The sequence below is a fragment of the Chlorocebus sabaeus genome, chromosome 5 (genome assembly GCF_047675955.1).
Source record: "Chlorocebus sabaeus isolate Y175 chromosome 5, mChlSab1.0.hap1, whole genome shotgun sequence".
Lineage (NCBI taxonomy): Eukaryota > Metazoa > Chordata > Mammalia > Primates > Cercopithecidae > Chlorocebus > Chlorocebus sabaeus.
Window position 1 is genome coordinate 7,605,006 of NC_132908.1, and position 21,343 is coordinate 7,626,348.

The 21,343-nt window shown below is 40.1% G+C and overlaps 1 protein-coding gene across 31 annotated transcripts in view; it reads left to right on the top strand.

The window, feature by feature from the left end:
• RBFOX1 (RNA binding fox-1 homolog 1) overlaps positions 1–21,343 on the top strand; it is a 2,485,439-nt gene that overhangs the window by 2,376,552 nt on the left and 87,544 nt on the right. For all 31 annotated transcript variants that reach the window (XM_073015143.1, XM_073015144.1, XM_037989528.2 and 28 more), the window contains one exon: positions 3,210–3,263. In XM_073015143.1, coding sequence (XP_072871244.1) covers positions 3,210–3,263 — 54 coding nt within the window. The remainder of the gene's footprint in view (positions 1–3,209; positions 3,264–21,343) is intronic.

Below are 21,343 nucleotides of genomic sequence, written 5' to 3' on the forward strand. Positions count from 1 at the left end.
GAATTTTCTAATGGATTGCACATGGGGTATGAGGGTAAGAGAGGAATCAAGGAAGTATTGATGAAGAATTTTATTTTGAGCAACCAAGTAGATGGAGATGCCGTTTGCTGAAGGGAGAAAGACTTGCTGAGTAACAGGTTTCATGAGTAGAGGGAGAAGAGGGAGACTAGAAGTTGGGTTTTCACATGCCTTGTAGAGTTCAGAAAGGACTTTGGTTTCCTACAGTGGGAGTGGGGTAGCCTTGTTTAGAAGGGATCAAGGATGGGAAGAAGGTTGACATCTGCACTCATGTTCCCATAATGACCAGAGCATTTCATTTTGTGGCACACAGGTTCCCAGTTGGTTTCTTGTAGAGGAGACTTTATCAATTACATTTCTCACAACTGATACTTGCAAACATGAGATAGCACAGATCTCCTGATGAGGGAGAATATGAGAATATCATTTGTTTTCTATTTTTTTTATGAAGAGATTGCCATGGGTAGACTTCGCAAACTCGTAACTTGCAGAAAGACAGGGAAACAAACAGCAGATTATAGGTGGATAGATAGATTATAGGTATGTTTATAGATAGGAAGGTCAGTAGATAGATGGATACATAGGTAGACAGATGAGATAAAATATGATTTCTAGGCAGCCTTAAATGCCTCTGAGAGATCTGTAATTTTTTTGTTTTATTTTTAGAAAAATGAGAGGCCACTGGCAAATTTACAATCTTTAAGAGTTACACCAAAATTCATTGATAAGTATACCTTCAATGAAAAGGAAAAGCAAGTCTTCTATGCAGAAAAAAGTATTTAAGGTAGTAAGGATATTCAAAAAACAAAACCTGAGATGAACAGTATGGAAAAGACACCATCTCCACTACCAATAAGAGGTAGGAGCATCAGTAGGGTATGACATGAACAGTAGAAAGATGAAGAGTGATCACTTAATAATTATTCATGACCCCATATAGATTGAGTTCACAAATTCTAGGTTTCTGTGAAAAACTAGAAAGAACATTAAATGTCTGCAGCTTTATTTTCAACTAGTTTTTTGTACTTTTTTTTAGACTCCAAGTTGAAACGTAGACATTAATTTCCATATCCTCAGGAATTGGACTTTTTTTTAAAAAAAAAGCAGTGGAATTTCAGTTGGTCAAATTGAAGTCATTTCCATACTCATAAAACACATTCTAAAATGTCTGAACTAATATTTATTTTTCCATCACTATAGAAATTCTTATAAGGCAAGATGTGATTAATACAAGAGAGAAGGGCGTCAGTATGGAATTTCAGAAACCGGTAGGGCAATAGGTCTCAGAATTTCATGTTTCTTTCTGTCGCTCTAAAAATGGGGCCTAGGAATTAAATATGCCTCCCAGGTAATTGAAGTGTTAACACTTTGAGAAACTATTCTAAGATCAACCCAGGGGCTGTAAACCACCTAGCTTCTTCAAGTTGCAATTGAAAGCTCTTAGAAAACATTCTTATCAAGTTTTAGAAAGTTCTGGATTTCAACAGACATACTGGCCTGTTGAGTTAGTGAGACTCCGTTTTCCTTAGTGGATATTAGGAACACCTCTGGTCTATTCTTAGGTGGGGCAGAAAATCACACCTCTCTCTTCTCTGCAAACCACAGGGAGTTCTTACTGTCAAAAATACCTTCCTTCACTTTCAAACTTTTATCATTGCCTTTTCTCAGAAACATTTATTAAAGGATCTTTGGTATTTGATCCTCTGCTCAAGGACTCAGAGCAAAAGGAGTACACACCTTACCCTCCTCTATCTTTCATGGTTTTTTTCTTTTTGAGACAGAGTCTCGCCCTGTCACCTAGGCTGGAGTGCAGTGGCACCATCTCAGCCCATTGCAACCTCTGACTCCCGGGTTCAAGCGATTCTCGTGCCTCAGCCTTATTAGTTGGTACTACTTTGTATTTTTAGTAGAGTCAAGGTTTTGCCATGTTGGCCAGGCTGGTCTCTGGAAACTCCTAGCCTCAAGTGATCTGCTTGCCTTGGCTTCTCATAGTGGTAGGATTACAGGCATGAGCCACCGTGTCTGGCCTGCATGGAGTTTTTTTCTTTCTTTTGAGACGGAGTCTTGCACTGTCACCTGGGCTGGAGTGCAATGGCGTGATCTCAGCTTACTGCAACCTCTGCCTCCCAGGTTCAAGCGATTCTCCTGCCTCAGCCTCCCAAGTAGCTGGGATTACAGGTGCCCACCACCACGCCTGGCTAACTTTTAGTATTTTTAGTAGAGATGGGGTTTCACTATGTTGGCCAGGCTGGTCTCAAACTCCTGACCTCGTGATCTGCCTGCCTCAGTCTCCCAAAGCGCTGGGATTACAGGCGTGAGCCACCGCACCCGGCTCCGGCATGGATGCTTTTATAAAGGCTTAACCAGCAGGAGCAGGAAGCAATCACAAAACCCTAAAACGTGATCATTCTCTGGAAATTGTTCCCTAAGTAATGCCCAGCATATATGTAATGTGCTTTCCAATTTGTGAATATTCTTGTATGCTCTTTTTTGTGAGTAAAGATTTCTAAAGGGCCAGGATTCATTTTACAAAAACCTCTCCATCCAGAACATTTGGAAAATTACAGGATTCCATTCATCATATATGCAGGTTATTTGAAAGTTACCTTAGATATCATGCATTGATTAAAAATTTTTTACGGCTCCTGAATGCATTGAAATGTATTCCACAGTAAATCTCTAGGGGATAAAATATCATTTTCTTGGTCTTCACGAAGCACTTTGGAATTCTCTAGTATCTTGAGGTTATAATTAGGAATGACAATTGTTAGAATATATTGCTGCCAAGAATTTTGTTTATGCAAGCTTTCTAATTTTTGTGAACTTAATGCAGAGCGGTGTGATGGATTATCTAGCAGTGATATATGAAGACAAAAAATTGAAATTATTATAGTAGTTCTAAAAAATATTGATAGAGTAGAAAATTAATTACCATGTCATTTTCAAAGGATTCACTTGTGGCTGGTCAGTAGTTTCCATTCCATTAACTTGCACTGGCAGAAAATCAAAGAAGGGCATGAATCTATTTTCTTATGATTTTTAAATATTTTTATACTTGCCCCAACAACACCTCCTGTACATTTTAAAATACAAAATAAGATAATTTAACCCATTTGATTTGTGATTCATTTGCAATTATATAAGATGTTGAATCAAATGTGATAATAATGTTTTTGTGTGTTTGTTTTAAGGCTGGAAATTGAATCCAGTTGTGGGTGCGGTCTACAGTCCCGAATTCTATGCAGGTAAACAGTTTCTCTTTGCACGAAGTCTTCTCGGTCTTTTCTAAATGTGCTTTGCCTGCCAAGGATGAATGGGTTTTGTAAAATAACCTGAAGGAAGTGAATTCCTATCCTAACAAGTTCGGAATGATTTCTTTGGGCAAAATCAAGAGTGCTTTAAACAGTTTAAAAATTACAAGGGAATCGTGTAAGTTTTGTGGTTGGGGGGGTCAGCATGGAGCCACTGTTCCTTAGGAGAATTCACATTGATTTTGCCCTAAAAAAAGCATTGTGACTTTGTTCAATAGTGTATTGAACAAATGGAGAGCTGCTCGCGCCCATTGTATTTCAATGTGCCTGAATGTGTGTTGTAGCCATACATTTCCATTTGGGGTTGGCATTTTCTTTTTCCTGGCAAAGCAGAGAGCTCAGTTGGCTTCATTATTCCAGTAATGCAGGAGTGATTTGGAATTGCCAAGGGAAGGCCTATTTCGATAACTAAAAAAAAATAAGTTGTCTGTCTTCGTTCATTAATCAATTTCCCTTAGTAATTCCTTTTCTCTCTACTTTGCCTTCCAGAATATGTCTCTCTCCTCACCCCACCCCTTCCCTGCCTAAGCACCAATTCCATTCTCTTAGAAATTTGGGGAGAGCATAACCTAGAAGCAGTAGCGACTGAGATGTCATGTCTTGATGTCCTAGGCTTGGCCCCTCACTACTGCCTGTGTGTCTCCTTGCTCCTGAACAAGGCTGTATTCAATACTTAGGACTTTAGAAGTAGATTTGCCACATGGATATTTAAAAGAAGTCTTTGATGTGGCTTTTGCTTTTTAATAAGGAGAAACAAATAATCCATTGATCTAGAACCACACCCTTAGTAACCTCTTGACGGTAAGTCATACCCCTTGCTTTGTTTCTTCCTGGGCTGCCTAACTTTTGTCATTTTCCTGATACTAAACACTGACCCTTGTAGATGACAAGGGAACATAGAAAACTTAGCTACTCTGGCACAACAACCAGTCTGACAAAATTTAAGTTAAAAAATGTGGTAAATCTGGAAAGGCTCAACAGGATAACTGATTCCTGGATTTTACGTAGGCGATGTTTGGAGTTGTTCTTCATGTGTGAGTTTTACCAGGAGCCTGGATTAAGTCCAGAGATTCTAACGCTGCAAAATAGCTGTGTTCAGTCTTATGGGATAACAGTCTTAGCCGTCAGGCTTTCCATGATCATATTGTGAACCCCACCCTCCTGAGAAGACACCTCTACTGAGCGAGGAACATGGAAACCATGCCTACACAGCTCAGGTTCAAATTCTGCTTCCCCTACTCACTAGCAGTGTGACCCTGGGCAAGTTACTTTACCTCTCTGTGCCTCAGTTTCCTCATCTGTTAAATGGAGATGATAGTAACAAACTGATTGGTGTTTATTAGAATTAAATGTGTTAATATATGAAGAGTGGTGTGTAGCCAGCCCCCGTAAACGTTTAGTAAACAAAAATGAATATGTTAATCGCTTTGCCAGGAAGGGAAAGTTAGCCGCATATTCCGCTAAATTCTAAGTATACTGTGAGACAAAGAGATTCTTTTCTTCATTGATGAGAGTACGAGTCCTTTAGTTCTCAGCATGTTCATTTAGGGGTTAATTTCTGGGATCAGGGGCATGGTAGTTTATTCAGGGGACACACAGAACATGGCATGTGTTGCTGGGATGCATCTTTGTGCAAAGCTGCAAGGAAATCAAATCCCCCAAATGGTTGAAAAGTCAGACAACAGCTTCTATATCTCTGCAGCAAGCACTGCCCATGAGTGGAGAAGTTAAAGAAATATCAGTTTCTGTCTATATGCGCATATCCGAGTGCATATTTTCAGCCTAAAATAGCCGAGTGGAGAACAAGTAAGCTTTCTTGTGGGGAGGAAGGGTATGGATGCGTGCGTTGTGGTGAAGAGGGAGAAATGCATTTTTACATTTTTCTGATCCTGTGCAATGGAGTTGTCAGTTACCCTTGGGTCTAGTAAGGAAGACAATACCAACTATCTCCATTACTTGTGCTTTCAAAGCCACAAACATATCTGTGGGTGTTTAGGAGGACCATTAAAATGACAGAAACGGTTCAGACCGATTTATACATATGAGAATTAATCCGCATGACTTCTAGAACATTAGAGCAGCTATTTGGATTAGCCCAGGGCTCAGCCTCAGAAGTTAGATCATTAGGTTAGAGAAAGACAAAATGTTATAATGTAAGTTAATATTTACTGGATACTTTCTATGGGCCAGCCACTGTTCTAAGCACTGTACATAACTTTAATGTATTTGATCCTCATGGCAATTTTCCAAATGAGGAAACCAAAATACAAAAAGTTGGTATTACTGCTCTGAGATTTCACAGCTGGTCAGGAGGAGGCCAGATTTTGAAATCAGGCTTTGATCATCTCAGAATTCATGTTCTTTACAACCAGTTGATACTGGTGAGTTGTGTTTTTTTTTTTTTTTTTTTTTTTTTTTTTGGAGATGGTTTTGCTCTGTTGCCCAGGCTGGCACGATCTCACCATCTCAGCTCATTGCAACCTCCGCCTTGTGGGTTCAAGCAATTCTCCTGCCTCAGCGTCCTGAGTAGCTGGGATTACAGGTGCCTGCTACCATGCCCGGCTAATTTTTTTTTTTTTTTTTTTTTGTATTGACAGGGTTTTGCCGTGTTGGCTAGGCTGGTCATGAACTTCTGACCTCAAGTGATGCACCCAGCCTGTTCATTTTTTTTTTTCTTAATATTAAAGGTCATGATTCCATCAACTGTCTCCTATGATCATGTTACTGCTCTGTGTGCAAACCAAAGGAATGAAAGAGAAGTAACATAATCATTCTGTATTATTCCAGCTGCCACCACCACCACCATATTCAACAAGTGTTACCTGAGAAATCTGAGTGTCTGTGTTTCATGCTGCCACTATCTGGATTATCTGGAAAATCCACACACTTTCCTTTTCAACTGTACATTTGTATGTAGGTAGACAGAGCTCACGATATTCAGAAATGTGGGGACAAGTTGCTGTAATTTTAACACTGCAGAGCAATTCCTTTGAAATATTTGAAGAGCTGCAAACACTGAAAGTCTGGCTGGCTTAAATCTGAAGTTTCAGGCACCTGCATTTATGGAATGGACCTCTGCAAAGTGGTAGATGCAGAGCGCATTCATTTCCATATCCAGGTATAATTATTACTGCCATGCATCTACATATCCCTAAGAATTTACGGGGCATTTAAATTTCCCTAGCTATAAAAATAGCCTGAATTTATCTTGCAATTCTGAGTGTGCCTAGAAGCTGAAATGAAGACCTTGTCATTGATTTGCTTTGTATTTTTAGTAGGCTGGCTCTGTATCTGCTTAAGATAGAAAGCCAGACTTATTAGTCATTTCTCTATATAAGGTTGTGTGTTAATGACATTTTTTGTAATATCCCCATAGTGTAATTATTTGATTTTCTGAAGCTTATGCAGAATTAACAACCCAGCCTCCAATTGTCTCGGAATGGGGCATGAAAAGTTCACATATTTTGTAAATTAAAATCAATATTTTCAATCTCTCCTAAAGGTAATTTTCCTAATTTAGTAGACTTAAAAGAGAAAGTAAACCATTTACTTTCTCTTTTAATTATAAAATGGCAAGTTATTGGCCAGGCGTGGTGGCTCATGCCTGTAATTCCAGCATTTTGAGAGGCTGAGGAGAGTCATCTCAGGAGTTGGAGACCAGTCCGGCCAACATGGCGAAACCCCGTTTCTACTAAAAATACAAAAGAACTAGCTGGGCATGGTGGCGTGCACCTGTAATATCAGCTCCTTGGGAGGCTGAGGCAGAAGAATCACTTGAACCTGGGAGGCAGAGGTTGCAGTGAGCCAAGGTTGTACACCACTGTACTCCAGCCTGGGTGACAAGAGCAAAACTTCATCTCCAAAAAAAAAAAGAAAAAAAAAAAAAAGGCAAGTTATTGATTTTTGTATGTAACATTTTGACTCCCGGAGTACATTTTTACTACAAACTCAGGGTGAGGGCAGGAAGAGCCATTGCACTTCTTAATGAGGACCTTTAATTAGTATTTGCATTGATAAATTATGACATTCCTTCTCCCTCACACATGCACTGCAAAGGAAGCATTGAGAAATTTCTAATATATTTTGGATGATTTTTCTTTTCTGAATTCTCATCAAGTCATACTTATAAAAACCCTTCTAAATGCTTATGCCGTGCCAGTGTTCAGACAGATACACATACATAAGCACATCCCATGACAAATATTAATATACACCTTCTCCCAGGAGAGATGGGTGGTTTTCTGTAAAGCAAGAACAGCATTGATAATTTCTAAATCTAATCATCTCCAGAGTCCTTGGGGTTTATTCAAGACATATGAGGATAAGTCCCCACACACAAATCCAGGTGAGTTATGAAGCCTTTGGCCCATGTCTATGGCCCTTCTTTAGAGTTTAAGTAAAATTGAAGGCAGTAAGGAGAAATAGACTGGGAATATCTGTACCCAGTAGCAGGCCTCGTGTTATTTAGTGTAATTAAAAATAGTGTTTCCAAGAATCTGGAGTAAGAGGCCTCAGAGGGGATTCTTACACTTCCCCTGTCATTGTGAGAATTTCCCGTGTCTTCTAATAAAAATATATATATATTTAAAAGTAGTATCTTTTAAAGATAATCACGGAATCCAGCCAATGAAACTGTTGATTTATGGCCCCTTTAATCTTCATAAATAAGTAAAGCAAAATCAAAATAAATAACAGAAGGTTATACAAAGTTGTCAGCATGGTGCTGACAAACGGTGAATTTATCTGTTTCTCAATTGCCAGTAAGATACACACTGCAAAGCTCACCCACGTTGTATATCATATCTGCCAACTCATTTCTGTGATTAAATATTCCATCAGTGGGGCTATAAGGCAGCAAAGCTTAACAAGATTCATAAGATGCACCACTTGAACACACATAACTCACTTCCATGGATGGAGAGCACCCCGCCTGCAAAAGGAAATTGGAATTGAGTTAAATTATTCCATGAGACATGATCAATAGGGAAAGGCAAAGGTCTTCTAATGGAAATGCAGATGTAAGATATAGTTAGGTCCCAAAGATGAGAAACATACAATTAAAATAAAAATAAGGAGATGCAGAGTAAGCCAACTTGAAAACCTTGAAGATAACAAAAACCACCCCTAGGGATACTTATTATTAGTGGAATTTGGGGGGAATAAGGGGATTCTGAATGGATGCTCCTGAAAGCAACCATTTCCGGTTTTGAGAGGAAAAAGAAAATGACAGGAATGAAAAACACGGCATGCCTGACTGCAAAGTCACATTTGAAAGGTGGTCAGGTCTTGAAACAAACTCACCCTGGGGTTACGGGGAGGATCAGATAATAGGATGAGCATTAGAGAACTTCGCAGACTGTAAAATAGACCATGTCGGAAAGGACCTGGCCACAGATCACATAACTTGATGCTGGGCTAGGTGATAGGAAAGTGGATTTGGATCTCAGTATGAAGTTTAGAAATGAAGAGGTTGGCTATAACACTCTTCGATTGCTTATCTCAAAAGGGCAACTGTATTTGACCTTGGATTATCCATACGAAGGTATTGGTTTTCTGTGGACCGGTGTGAACCATGATTCATCTCAGAATTGGGTCAAAAGAAGGTCCATGAAGGCTCCCTCGCATTGTTTTCCTCCCACTTCCACCACCAAGAGTCTATTACAGTTAAGAGAATGACTTTTAGTTACACTTTTAGATGTACGTCTTTTCAATTCCCTTCCTACAATTTGGATCCAATAGCATCTGAGAAAAGTAAGACTGTCTGGAACCCACCTGTGATTACTGTGGTCCCTGACACAGGTTTGCTCTGATTTATTTATATTGGCATTGGGCTTGGGGTGATTTAGCTAAAAATGTCCTGGGTACAAAGCATGCCCAGTTTGGGGTGAAAGAGCACAGTGTGGGTTTACAAGGTAACTGTTACCATCCAAGCCCTTCGAAGCAGCAGATATTCAGGTACTCCTCTTGGCTCCAACATTTTCCCATACCTGCCGGGAGGACTAGACTCAAAACCGTGGCCATAAGGAGCAGCAGCTCCTCATGAACCAATGACCTTTGGCTCTGGGATGTTTTGTATAGTTTACACATCTGCCAAATTCAAATGCAGTGCACTTCAGTGAGCTGGAACAGGAGAGTCCAGATTTTAGTCCCCAAGCAAAGGATTTTCAGCCTGGAAATGTTCCACTTCAAAGAGTTTATCTTGTACATCTGTTTACCTTTGCCTCCCCTTTTGGTTGCAATTCACTTTGCTTCTCTCCCCTCCTCCCCACATCTGTCTTATCAGATTTTATTCCAGCCCTGCCCAGATTTGGCCTTAATTTTTATCTGCGTCCTTCTAGATCCCACAGAGGGAATGCAGCTCATCTTTGATGAAGCCTGTGGGGGTTTTTTCATCTTCAAATAAGATCAGTACTTGCTTATGTGCTAAAAACTGCATTTTTGAAATAAATTGGTTCTCTTTCTTTTGTGTGGGAAGTCTGTCAAGAACTGCTCCCCGCAAAAGCAGGGGATGTCAAGATGGTCCTTATACAAGAAGCCTCACATCCAGGCTATGGGAGGTAGATGTGGTTTGGATATCTGACTCCGGATAAATTTCACAGGGAAAGTTTTAAGTTACTATTGTCCACATAGTGAGAAACTCAAGCCATCAACAACAGCAAGCCACTTTCAGGCACTTGCTCTGTGCAGGCGCTGTGCTGAACACCTTGTTTCACCTCAAATCCTCATGAAAATGCCATCCCATTATTTTCATGATCAAATTATAAAGTCAAGAGTTCTGGGAAAGCTTTACCTCATTTGCCAAATCACAGAACTACTATGTGAAAAAATCTGGTTATTATATAAAGGCCTTTTTTTCTAACTTTCAAGCCCATGTTTTTTCACTGCTTTGCTATGCAGCATCCGTGGTAGGTGTAGATGAGGGCATGTCCTCAGTGTCTTCTATTCATTAGGTCACAGTATATAACAATGAAAACACATTTGCATTTAATGTTGTCTGCCACATGCCAGAGTTCATGTTGAGACCTTTACATACATGTACTTAAATTAGAAGTTTTCAGGAGAAGTGTTGTTACCTTCCATTTGCAGGTAAATTAGAGCCAGTGAAGTTACGATGCCAGTGGGTGCTGACTGTGAAAGTTAAGGAGTGGGGCCAAAGCTGTATCTTTGTGATTCTAAAGCTTATTTTTTAGCTACAAGTTGCCTCCCACCAATGCTTTAGTTAACCCAAATCCTGGATTAGTGATTCTTAACATGGAGTGACCTTTCTCTTAGGGGAATTTGGCAATTTCTGGAAACATTTCATTGTTACATCTTGGATGGGGGTGGGGGTGGGGATTGGGGAGGGTCGTTCACTGCTGACATCTAGTGGGTGGAGGCCAAGGATGCCTCAGAACGCCCTACAATGTGCCAGACATTCCTTGACCACAAATAGTTATCCAGCCCAAAGTGTCAATAGTGCTAGGTTTGAGAAATTCTGTCCTCATTGATGCTATTCAAGATGCCACATATTCATGGAATACCTTAACAACTCTCATGCCCCACTGGTTGCTACCACTAATAATGTATGAACAGCTGCAGTCATCAATGGCAGTGAAAGAATTTGAAGACTTTCATGTAAATGTTCCCTCTTTGGAGCATTGTATTGTGTTTGACTCCAGAAGGGAAAAGCATAAACTTTGATTTTATGCCATACAACTGTATTGGGAGTCCCCAAGACCACTCTCAGGTTCTATGATGGATTAGAAGGACTCAGTTCAAAAAGGCTGTTACACTCCCAGTTTATTATAACAAAAGGATACAGATGAAAAATTAGCCAAGAGGAAAAGTGCATGGGGTGAAGTTTAGAAGAAACCCAGCGAAAGCTTCCAGGTATCCTCTCACAGTGGAGTCACACAGATGTGCTTCATTTTTCCAGACATGCCATGTGATAGCACAGGCATAGTTTTATCAGTGAAGCTCACCTGAGCCTTAGTGTCCAGTGTTTTCATTAGAGGCTCCTCACATAGGCAAGCTGCACCTGCATGACTGACCAACTCTGAGACCTCAGCCCACACTATGGAGGTGTGAGGAACAGGAATTCACCATAAATGGTTACCATAAACAATTGGATCAAACCTGTATAGTGTGGTCCAAGGCCTCAGGCATACAGTAACCATTTTTTTGTTTCTGAGATGGAGTCTCTCACTCTGTCACCCATGCTGGAGTGCAGGGGTGTGATCTTGTCTCACTGCAACCTCTGCCTCCCAAGTAGCTGGGATTACTGGTGCCCACCACCACACCCAGCTAATTTTTGTATTTTTAGTAGAGATGGGGTTTCATCGTGTTAGCCAGGCTGGTCTTGAACTCCTGACCTCAAGAAATCCTCCCACATCGGCCTTCCAAAGTGCTGGGATTACAGGTATGAGCCACCATGCCTGGCCCAAAAATAGTCTTATCAGGCAGAGAATATTCTAAGGGTTGATATTTCATCTCCCAGGATCTGGCCAAAATGTGCAAGGTTTGACGTAGCCAAGGCCTGCTAGAGTCAACCCTTCCCTGCACAACCATTAAAAAAAAAAAAAAATGTAAACTTGCAATGTATAGTGACATCCATGATGGTAGTAATGAGGATGATGATGGCATAAGAAACGTACCACTGGGTAGCTTGACTCTAGGAAAAAACAAGCCAAATTTAGTTCTGAAACAGAAAAGAATGTGCAGCTTGTTAGCTTAAAGCAGGGGTCTGCAAACAACTTCTCAGTGTAGGGCCAGTGTTTTTAACTTTGTGATCCCTATGATCCCTGTTACAACTACCGAGTTCTGCCATTGCTGTGTAAAAGTAGCCATAGACAAGATGTAAAGAAACGGGCATGACTGTTTTCCAATAAAACTAAGGACATGGAAGTTTAGATTGTATACAATTTTCATGTGTCACAAAATAGTTGCTTTTTTTCAAACATGTAAAATGTGAATGCCATTCTCAGTTTATGGACTGTGCAAAAACAGTGTCCCTACTTTGTTGAGCTTGGCTCGAAGAGCTCAGTGGTAATAAAGCCACTGGGTTAAGCCCTGGGGAGTTTCTCTTTTGGTTTTTTAAATTGCACAGTTTTAGCAGTTATATACCGCATGAACCCATGATCTTAGCTGGATGGCGTTCAGTTGTTTGATGTTCATCAGGGAAGGGTCAAAGAGAGGAGACCACGTATTAACACTTATTACTTGTTTCCATGAATTCGCCTTTTATTGCAGAATCATAGTGTTGGGCACTAGACACCGTAACTAGGTGCCGAGGTAGAAAAACAAACCCAGGTCTTCCCTCTAAAAGTCAACAGGGTAGGAGAAGGATGCCAAACAAGCTATCAGTGAGTGTGTAGTACACAGTGATACCTGCTAGAGCCGAAACAACAAGACTCTCTGCATTGAATCAAAGGGGTGGTGTAAATTGAGTCTTAAAGGGTAAGAGTTCACCTGGCACGAAAGTGGGTAAAGATCATTGCAGGAGGGAATATGGAGGTGGTTGGTAGGGTCCCAAGGTGTTTGTCAACCTTTATCTTTAGAATCCATTGAGAAAACTTTAAAAAAAAATACGCATGCTTGATCTTCACCTGATACCTACTGATGGGAATTTCTGAGCCAAGTTAGCGTTTTTTCCAAAGGCTGAGAAATATTGATCTGTTGAGATCAGAGAGTACCCTTCTAGAGAAAGGTTGCAAAAGACCTGAAAATTTTACATAACGAAATCTGAATTTTGGAATTTACCCTTTCAGTGGCAAGCAGCCATTGAAAGCTCTATTAAAAATAACAATTGTAATAAAAAATGAAAATAAGCAAAACACCTGTTGGTGAGTTAGCACTTGCATCTATACTCACGGAGAAAAGCAGTCTTATAATTAAGACTCTTATTATTACTAATATGTGCTTTAAGCCCTGTGGTGCTGGGAGACTTAGGAACAGATTATCAACTACTCAGCAACCCTGGAGATTGGGTTCTTAATTACTAATCTAGTGCCTAAGACAAAGGCTATTGTGAAACTTATGTCCCGGTTTTGTCTAGATCTTTTAAGAAAGTAAATTACCAGCAATTTCAAACCCAAGGTGACATGATTTTTTTTAATGTTTTAACTGATTATAAACTCTTTAATTTGAAAGACTTTTTGCTTCCCATTTTTATTGTTCTTTCCAAAATTTATTTCACTCTTATTCCCCCAACCAATTAAGTTGGTGTGTAAATGCAAATAAATTGACCCAATAATGTTTAATACCCTTTCTGTTAATTATATGTAGATACTCATTCTCTAAGTATAAAACAGAGCTGTCCTGTTCTTTGTCCTTTGAAAATGTAGTTTCAAAGAACCAACTGACAAATGGTAAAACCCTACTTTGAGTGAGTACATCGATGACAGTTAATGCATTTCTGGAACTTCCATGGAACTGTTATAACCCATTACAGTCAAAATATTGGTTTATGAAAAATTAATAAAGCCAGTGGAAAATGGAATTCCGCATCTGCATTAGCTCTTTACACCAAAAGAATCAGTCAGAATTAATTATGCCGTATGCTACATTCTAATGAGTTTTTCATTAAACTGTATACCATTATGGAAACTAAACAAGGATTATTCAAAGAATAATGCCAACGGCTGTTATTTTGTCAAGAGATTAAATTAGTTAATGGGTTATATATTTAAATCTGACGCAAAGGTTAATCGATGCACACTTATTATATTAAACCCAGTATCATTTTAAAACACGAACACCCCAATATCACTGATATTTCCTCTGGAGAAAAAAAAAAAAACATTTGTATGATTCTAGTGTTTGTTTGATGTGCACGTGGTAAAGATTGAAATCCTCTCTATTAGTTCTCTTTCATTTTTCAAAATGATTTTCACCAGCTGAAATATGTTTGTTTTTAGCCAGAACAGGGGAAGGGGGAGTGTGTGTGTGTGTGTGTGTATGTTGTGGCAGGCATTGACAACTTTATCCAATCCGTCTTTGAGAGACTGAAAGGTGACGTGTATTTTCTACTCTCACCAAAAAAGTGAGGTCAAAATTTTAAGCCTAATCTGAGAAGGCTTAGGAGGGCAATTCAAGATGAAGAATCTCGTCCTCATTCCACAAACAGAGTCCCTCCTAAATAGTTCTGTAATAGTACTTGAAATATGCAAGAAGCAATAATAGAGAAGCCTCTCTAGATAGGTTTTCAGGCTCTTACAGCATCTTAAAGGCTCTTATTCCTAAGATGAGACGAGAGTATGGAAGGCCTTCTAGGTTCTTTGCAGACACTTGTAAACTCCTCTGTTTTCAGTTGAACGACAGTTTCTAATTTTTTTTCTTATCAGAGAGTGCAAACTAAAATGTTTTTAGGAACAGGCTGAGAGATGAGGAAGTGAAATATTCCAAACTGGAGGCACTATTTCTCGATTACAGCAAGTAGTGGCTTCTCACCGTTGCCCACAGTGGCTCTGCCAGACAGGAATCCTTGCTCAGGCACCCATGGTCTGTCCCCTGACTTCCCACTAGAAGCTAGACATGTCTTATCACAAAACTCCTAAATGTAAGTGCTTGCAATTCATTTAATACTAAAATATTTGCCGTTAACTATTATGTTTAGCATTATGTTTACTAGCCAAACAAAATAGTTGAAGAGCTCTAAATTTGCTATTTCCTTTCTTAAAACTAAAATAAGTCCTCAGAGCATCATTGTTTTAGATACCCAATAACAATTGCTATTTCCATGATTATTGTTGATTCACTTACTGATTACTATTTACCAAACACTTTCATGCTGTAGTTCTAATCCTCAGTAATATTCGATAAAGTACACATTTTTGTCCCTATTTGATAGATGCAAACACTGAGGCTCAGAGAAGTACAGCGATTTACCCGAAGTCAACTCACTTGAAGTCAGCAAGGTCAGGAACCAAAACAAAGTTAAAAGTTTCAAAGCCTATGCTTTTTCAACAACACTATAGAAATCTCAAACATTCACTATTTCTCCTCTCTGCATTTTCCTCCTGTATGTCTTATTCCAATCTTGCAAGTAGGATTTTTCTTGTCTGTAGAAGATACGTTTTGCCCAAAGCCTTCCTTGGTTGGATTTAAAACCCTATTACAAATTCTTAAACATAATCAGGAGGTTCTAGCTAACATCTGTAGCGTAGAAGAGTCAGGTGTTTCCAGCCAGATGGAAGCTTCAGAATTCTTAGATGTGGCTTTGTTGTAAAGGGGGTAATGCGTATTGATCATTCTTATGCTGAAGGTTGTGTTTTTATCAACTCAGGACCAAGTATCACCATTGATAAACAGGTGGAGCTTTGAGAGACAGTGTCTAAGCTTTGGAGTCAGACAAAACTGGTTTAGAGTTTAGCTTTATTATACTTTTTATCTGAGCTTTCATTTCCTCTTGGGTTTGATAAGAAAAAAAGCATATATTATGTAGAGTACATCTTGTAGAGTACCTGAAACCCAGTGCCACCTTAATGGGCACTGTCAATATTAGCTGTACCTGAGGTTCCTATGTAGTCCCTAGCATTTTACTGTTGTCAGCACCATCTGCATCCCCTGGAAGCCTATGAGAAATGCAGGGTCTCAGGCCCCACCCCATACCCCCTCGATAAGAATCTGCATTTAGAAGAGTCCCAGGCGATTCGGAGCATAGTAGAGTTTGAGAAGCAAGGCCCTAGTAGTCCTCTTATCTATATATTGACACCCATAACTTGGAAGGACAAACATCTTACAAGGTAAAACTTATTTCCATTGTTTTTGTTGTAGCCAAATTGACAGACCTCCACAAATACCTTGTGGAACAACTTTTTGAATTTATTTCTTTCTTTTTTGAGACAGTCTACATCACCCAGGCAGGAGTGCAGTGGTATAAGCTCAGCTCGTTGCAACCTCTGTCTTATGGATTCAAGCAATTCTTGTGCCTCAGTCACCCAAGTAGCTGCAGTTACAGATGTATGCCACCATGCCTGGCTAATTATTTTTTATTTTTTATTTTTGGTTAGAGATGGGGTTTTGCCATGTTCGCCAGACTGGTCTTGAACTCCTGGCCTCAAGTGATCCGCCTGCCTTGGCCTTCCAAAGTTCTGGGATTACAGGCAGGGTCACCACACCTGGCCTAATTGTTTTATTGTTTTGAAAAACAATGAATTCAGAATAAATTTTGAGCAAATATTTTCTGTTTTTAATTTTTTGGCAAGTATTAATCAAATGATAGCCTCTGAAATACTTAGTGCCATTTCCCTGGGGAAGGGCTAATGGTGTACTGAGAGACAGTTACTGTTAGTATTGTTCCAAGCAGTAAAGGGATCTTAGAACATTGATCAGCAAACTTTGTCTGTAAAGGGCCAGACAGTGAACACTGTAGCCTCTGCAGGCCATAAGGTCTCTGTGCAATTACTCAGCCCTGTCATTTTAGCAGAAAAGCAGCCATACACAAAAATAAATAGACGTAGGTGTCTTCCAATGAAACTTTACTTATTAGATGCTGAAACTTGAGTTTCATACTATTTTCACTGGTCAAATGTTGCTGTGATTTTTGTGAACTATTTAAATTGTAAAAAGCATTCCTAGCTCGCAGAGCATATAAAAATAGGTGGGGGGCCGGCGATTGGGACAGGGAAGAGGTTGGATTTGGCCAAGAGTCTGTAGTTGGGCAGCACTTGATTTAGAAGATGATTGTTAGAACCATGGGTCCAGGAATCTGGTTGGTATGATTTGCAGTTAGCCTCACAAGATCTGAGTCACCTCGGACAAGAACAAAGAGTTCTCTATGCTTCAATATCTTCAACTATTAAATGGGTATAAAAATAGTGTCTGTCCTAGAGGGTCATTAAGAGAAAATGATAATCTAAGTTAAAGTTGAACAGAATACCCAGTGGTTCTCAGGTATTCAGTAAAACACGTTGGGAGCTCTTATTGTTAGGTTTATCATATTAAATATTTTGTGTCAGTGCCACTATTAGCCTAAATTTTGGCTGCAGAGATTAAGTGAACAGTTCGAGTGAGTCATTAAAATTTTCAAACAATAATCAATGAACAAATTGTTCTTCTTTGTATTATTATTGTGACTTTTCCAAAAAGTCTCAAGTAATGTCAAAATAAAAAGCAAAAAGAGGAAAACAAACAAGAAGTGGTATATTTCTTCTTGAATATTACAAAAACCAAAGCTTATAAAAATAAATTGGAGTGAGGGATTATTTACACTATAGACAGATTCGCTTCAGGGCCCCTTTAAATATGGAAATCCCTTGGTACAATTAAAACATGATTTGATGTATAAGAAGTAAACATTCAGAGCAACATTTTTTTCTGCAACATCTGTGCCCAAATGGAAATATCCCTATACTTAAAACTCCACCATAACCCTTCAGAGCAGTTCATCTTTCAGCCTGGTATAAAAGCATTAGGGATTAACTGTGAAAATATTCTTACATGGATTAGCTCAATGCTAGTCTGGTGTTCAAAAATGCGTGACTGTAAAAGTATCCACAGTCCATTGGGGCTTTGGGTAAATTTTGGATAAATCTGTCAATTGAAAGTTGTCACCTCCATCGATAGGGACCTCATGGTAACCTCTTTGGCTTCTAGGTCCAAGAGAAGTTTGAGGCTTGTGGGTCACTTTATCGGGGACACTCATGATAAGGTAGGTAGGTGTATTAGTTGGCTAGTGCTGCTATAGCAAAGTATCACAGACTGGGTGGCTTAACCAACAGTCCCCAACCATTCTGGTACCCTGGTTGGGTTTTGTGGAAGGCAGTTTCTCCATGGACCAGGTAAGGGGGATGGTTTCAGGATGATTCAAGTGCATTTCTTGTGTACTTTATTTCTAATATTATCACATTATAATATATAATGAATTAATTATACAACTCGCCATAATGTAGAATCAGTGGGAGCCCTGGGCTTGTTTTCTTGCAACTAGACAGTCCCATCTGGGGGTGATGGGAGGCAGTAACAGATCAGGCATTAGATTCTGATAAGGAACACACAACCAAGATCCCTAGCATGCTCAGTTCACAGTAAGATTCACACTTTTGAGAAAATCTGACAGGAAGTGGAGCTCAGGCGGTAACGTGAACAATGAGGAGAGGCTGTCGATACACATGAAGCTTTGTTTCGCTCACCTGCAGCTCACTTCCTGCTGTGTGGCCCAGTAAGGTCTGTGGCCCGGGGGTTGGGGAACCCTGGCTTAAAAAGGGATTTATTTTCTCATAATTCTGGATGCTGGAAGTCTGAGATCATGTGTTGGCAGGGTTGGTTTCTTTTGAGGCCTCTCTCCTTGGCTTGCAGATGGTCATCTTCTCTGTCTTCACGGGGGTTTCCCTGTGTGTCCTCATCTCCTCTTCTTGTAAGGAGATGTGTCAGATTAAGGTCCACCCGTATGGCCTCGTTTTAACTTAATTACACCTTTAAAGACCTCTCTGCAAGTAGTCACATTTCTGAAGTACTCAGAGTTATAGCATTTAAAAATGATTCTACCATAATGGACTGAAGGAAGGACTCATTGATGAAATGAGTGACAATTTAGGAACCCAAATAACTTGTTTTTCATCTAAAATTTACCTCTGATTGGTAAGGCTTTTGGGAAAAGACTTAGTTCTGTGCCTCTTTTAATGTCAGTAAGGAAGGACTAATGACATCAGACCCCTGTTATGGAGGGACAAATGCAAAGTAAATATTCTTTGGCAAATATTGAAGAAAGCTTTTTCTTGATGTAGAATCAAAACATTTCTAGCATTGATTCCTATTTCTACTAAACTTTCAGTTATGATAGCATTATTTAGAAGACATATAGAATTTGTCAAAACCATAATAGTTATATATAATAAAAATTGTTCTCAATTATATTTAGTGAGCAATGTGACTAGTTATGTAGACTAAGGTTTGGTTTGATATTCAGAATCATTCTTTTGTTCCTTTTCATGTATACATTTGTTACTGAGCATATGAGCACTGAAAGTGATAACGTGTCATGCTCTGGAAAAGCACATGGAGTTCAACAGATGTGCCCCAAAGCCCAGCACAGTGCCTGGCACATACACTACTAGATGCCAATAAGTACCTGCCAAATGAATGATAATACTCACTACACCATAGTCTCCTGGCTGAACACTAGAGGCAGAGGGACTAATAAGCGCTTGTACTCACTCAGCTATTGCCCTGCAGGGTTCTAGGGTGCTCCTCTTAGCCCTCTTTCCAGAGTAAGCTTCTTTCCTTGGCTGAGTGACATTAGGAAAGCCAGATCTCAGTGGAGAGTTCTATTTTTGTGTGACTCTGCACCAGCACAGAGGTTTGTAGAGGAGGAATGTCAAGGTTCTTGGTCTTGCACTGATAGGATTAACACGGACACACGTGGAGTGGTTTTAAGGAGCAAAAAGTGTAATAGGCAAGAAAGGAGGAAGAAAGAAAAGAACCGCTTCCCCGTACAGAGACCAGGGAAAGGGGCATGGAACAAAGAGAAAGCCTGTGTGTGGCAGAAAAGTGGTAGATTATAGGGGAGGCTGGAGGAGGTGGTGTCTGATTTGCATACAGCCCAGGGGATTGGTTTGGCCAGGTGTGCATTTGCGTAGCTGGCAAAAAACCTGGCCCTCCCACCTTAGTCCTTTAATATGTAAATGCGGGTCACCATGATGTTCTGAACACATGGTGTTATCTGGAGGTGGCCATTACACTGGGCACAGGTGGTGATGAGAAGACAGCAGGAATCACCATACTGAGTGAACCCTGTTTCTAATGGCTGGTATTTGCATATCAAAGCTTTCCTGTCCAGCTCTTCAAGCAGTCTTTTCTGTTAGAAAAGAGATGGTTTGGGGGTGCTTTCTTGTGACAGGGAAATTTCCACCTAGAACGTTTACCCTTACTATCTGCCTTAATTTCTTAATAACTCCTGTATTAGAGGTACAGACAGTAGAAGACATACAGAAACTTCCTGCACAGGTACCCCAGAATATCATTCCATCTTAGCTATTTCATAAATTCTAGCTGTTGCTCTCTGCGTCTTCCAGGGGATTCTTCAGATATCCTAACGCATCTTCATCTTGGAGCTCATGAAGCTAATTGACCGCTTCCAGTTGTCAGGCAGTTGGGATGCTCCTTTCACATTTTTTTTTTTTTTAATTTGGAAATTATGTAGGAAAGGTTCTAGTTATTCACCATGTGCTGGCTTGGAACTGTGCCTACTTAATACTAAAAGGGAAGGGGCAGACATTGCCAAAACACCCTTTTCTTGCTTCCCATCCTCCATTTTAATTTTATTTCTTGAAAGTATAGCATGACTGCCTATCAGAAACCTTTGGATTCTGTCTTCATTTGCTTCCTGCCTCTTAGTCTAGGTTCCTGAATGCATGAGGATAGGAAGATAAACACATGATTCCTGATCTCTGAATCAGTAGCATCGATGGGGGAAGACACTCGCTAAATAGATTACAACAACACAATTTTAAAAAGCAGAGAAAGGAAGCTGAACTCGGCCAGACAAAGGTACATAGATAGGGTTTCTAGGAGAAGCCAGAGCTGAATCCAGAAAGGAGTTATCTAGAGTAAGGAAAAGATTTCCTGGAAAAAGACAAAACCTCTGCAAAGGCATGGAGGTGTGAAACTGCACTGCTGTTCTGGTTTGAGTCCAGTTTTCCTCACTTCGGGGTTGGCAGCAGAGTAAACACTTTTCAATGCTTCCTCCTTCCTGTCTGTGACGGGAAGCATTGTCCCTGCCCCTTCAGGGGCCAGGAATGATCCCCTACACACTGCAGGGAGCCTATGGCTGAGTAGAAAGGGTTCTGATGCCCAATCTGAGGCCTTGACCCTGGCTTACCCCTTCCTCATGGGAGGATTCCAAATCCTGCTGGAGAGTGGCTGTGGGACATCTTGCCAGGATGTGGGGATGCCGATGACCCAGCACTCAGAGCAGGCAAGTGTGACAGGTTTTGGAACGGGCTCTGATTATTCCGAGATTGAGATCTGTCCCATGGAGCTCAGTCTCTGCCAGGTGCTGACACAGTCATCAACAGTCCGGGCTGCCCAGGTTTCTT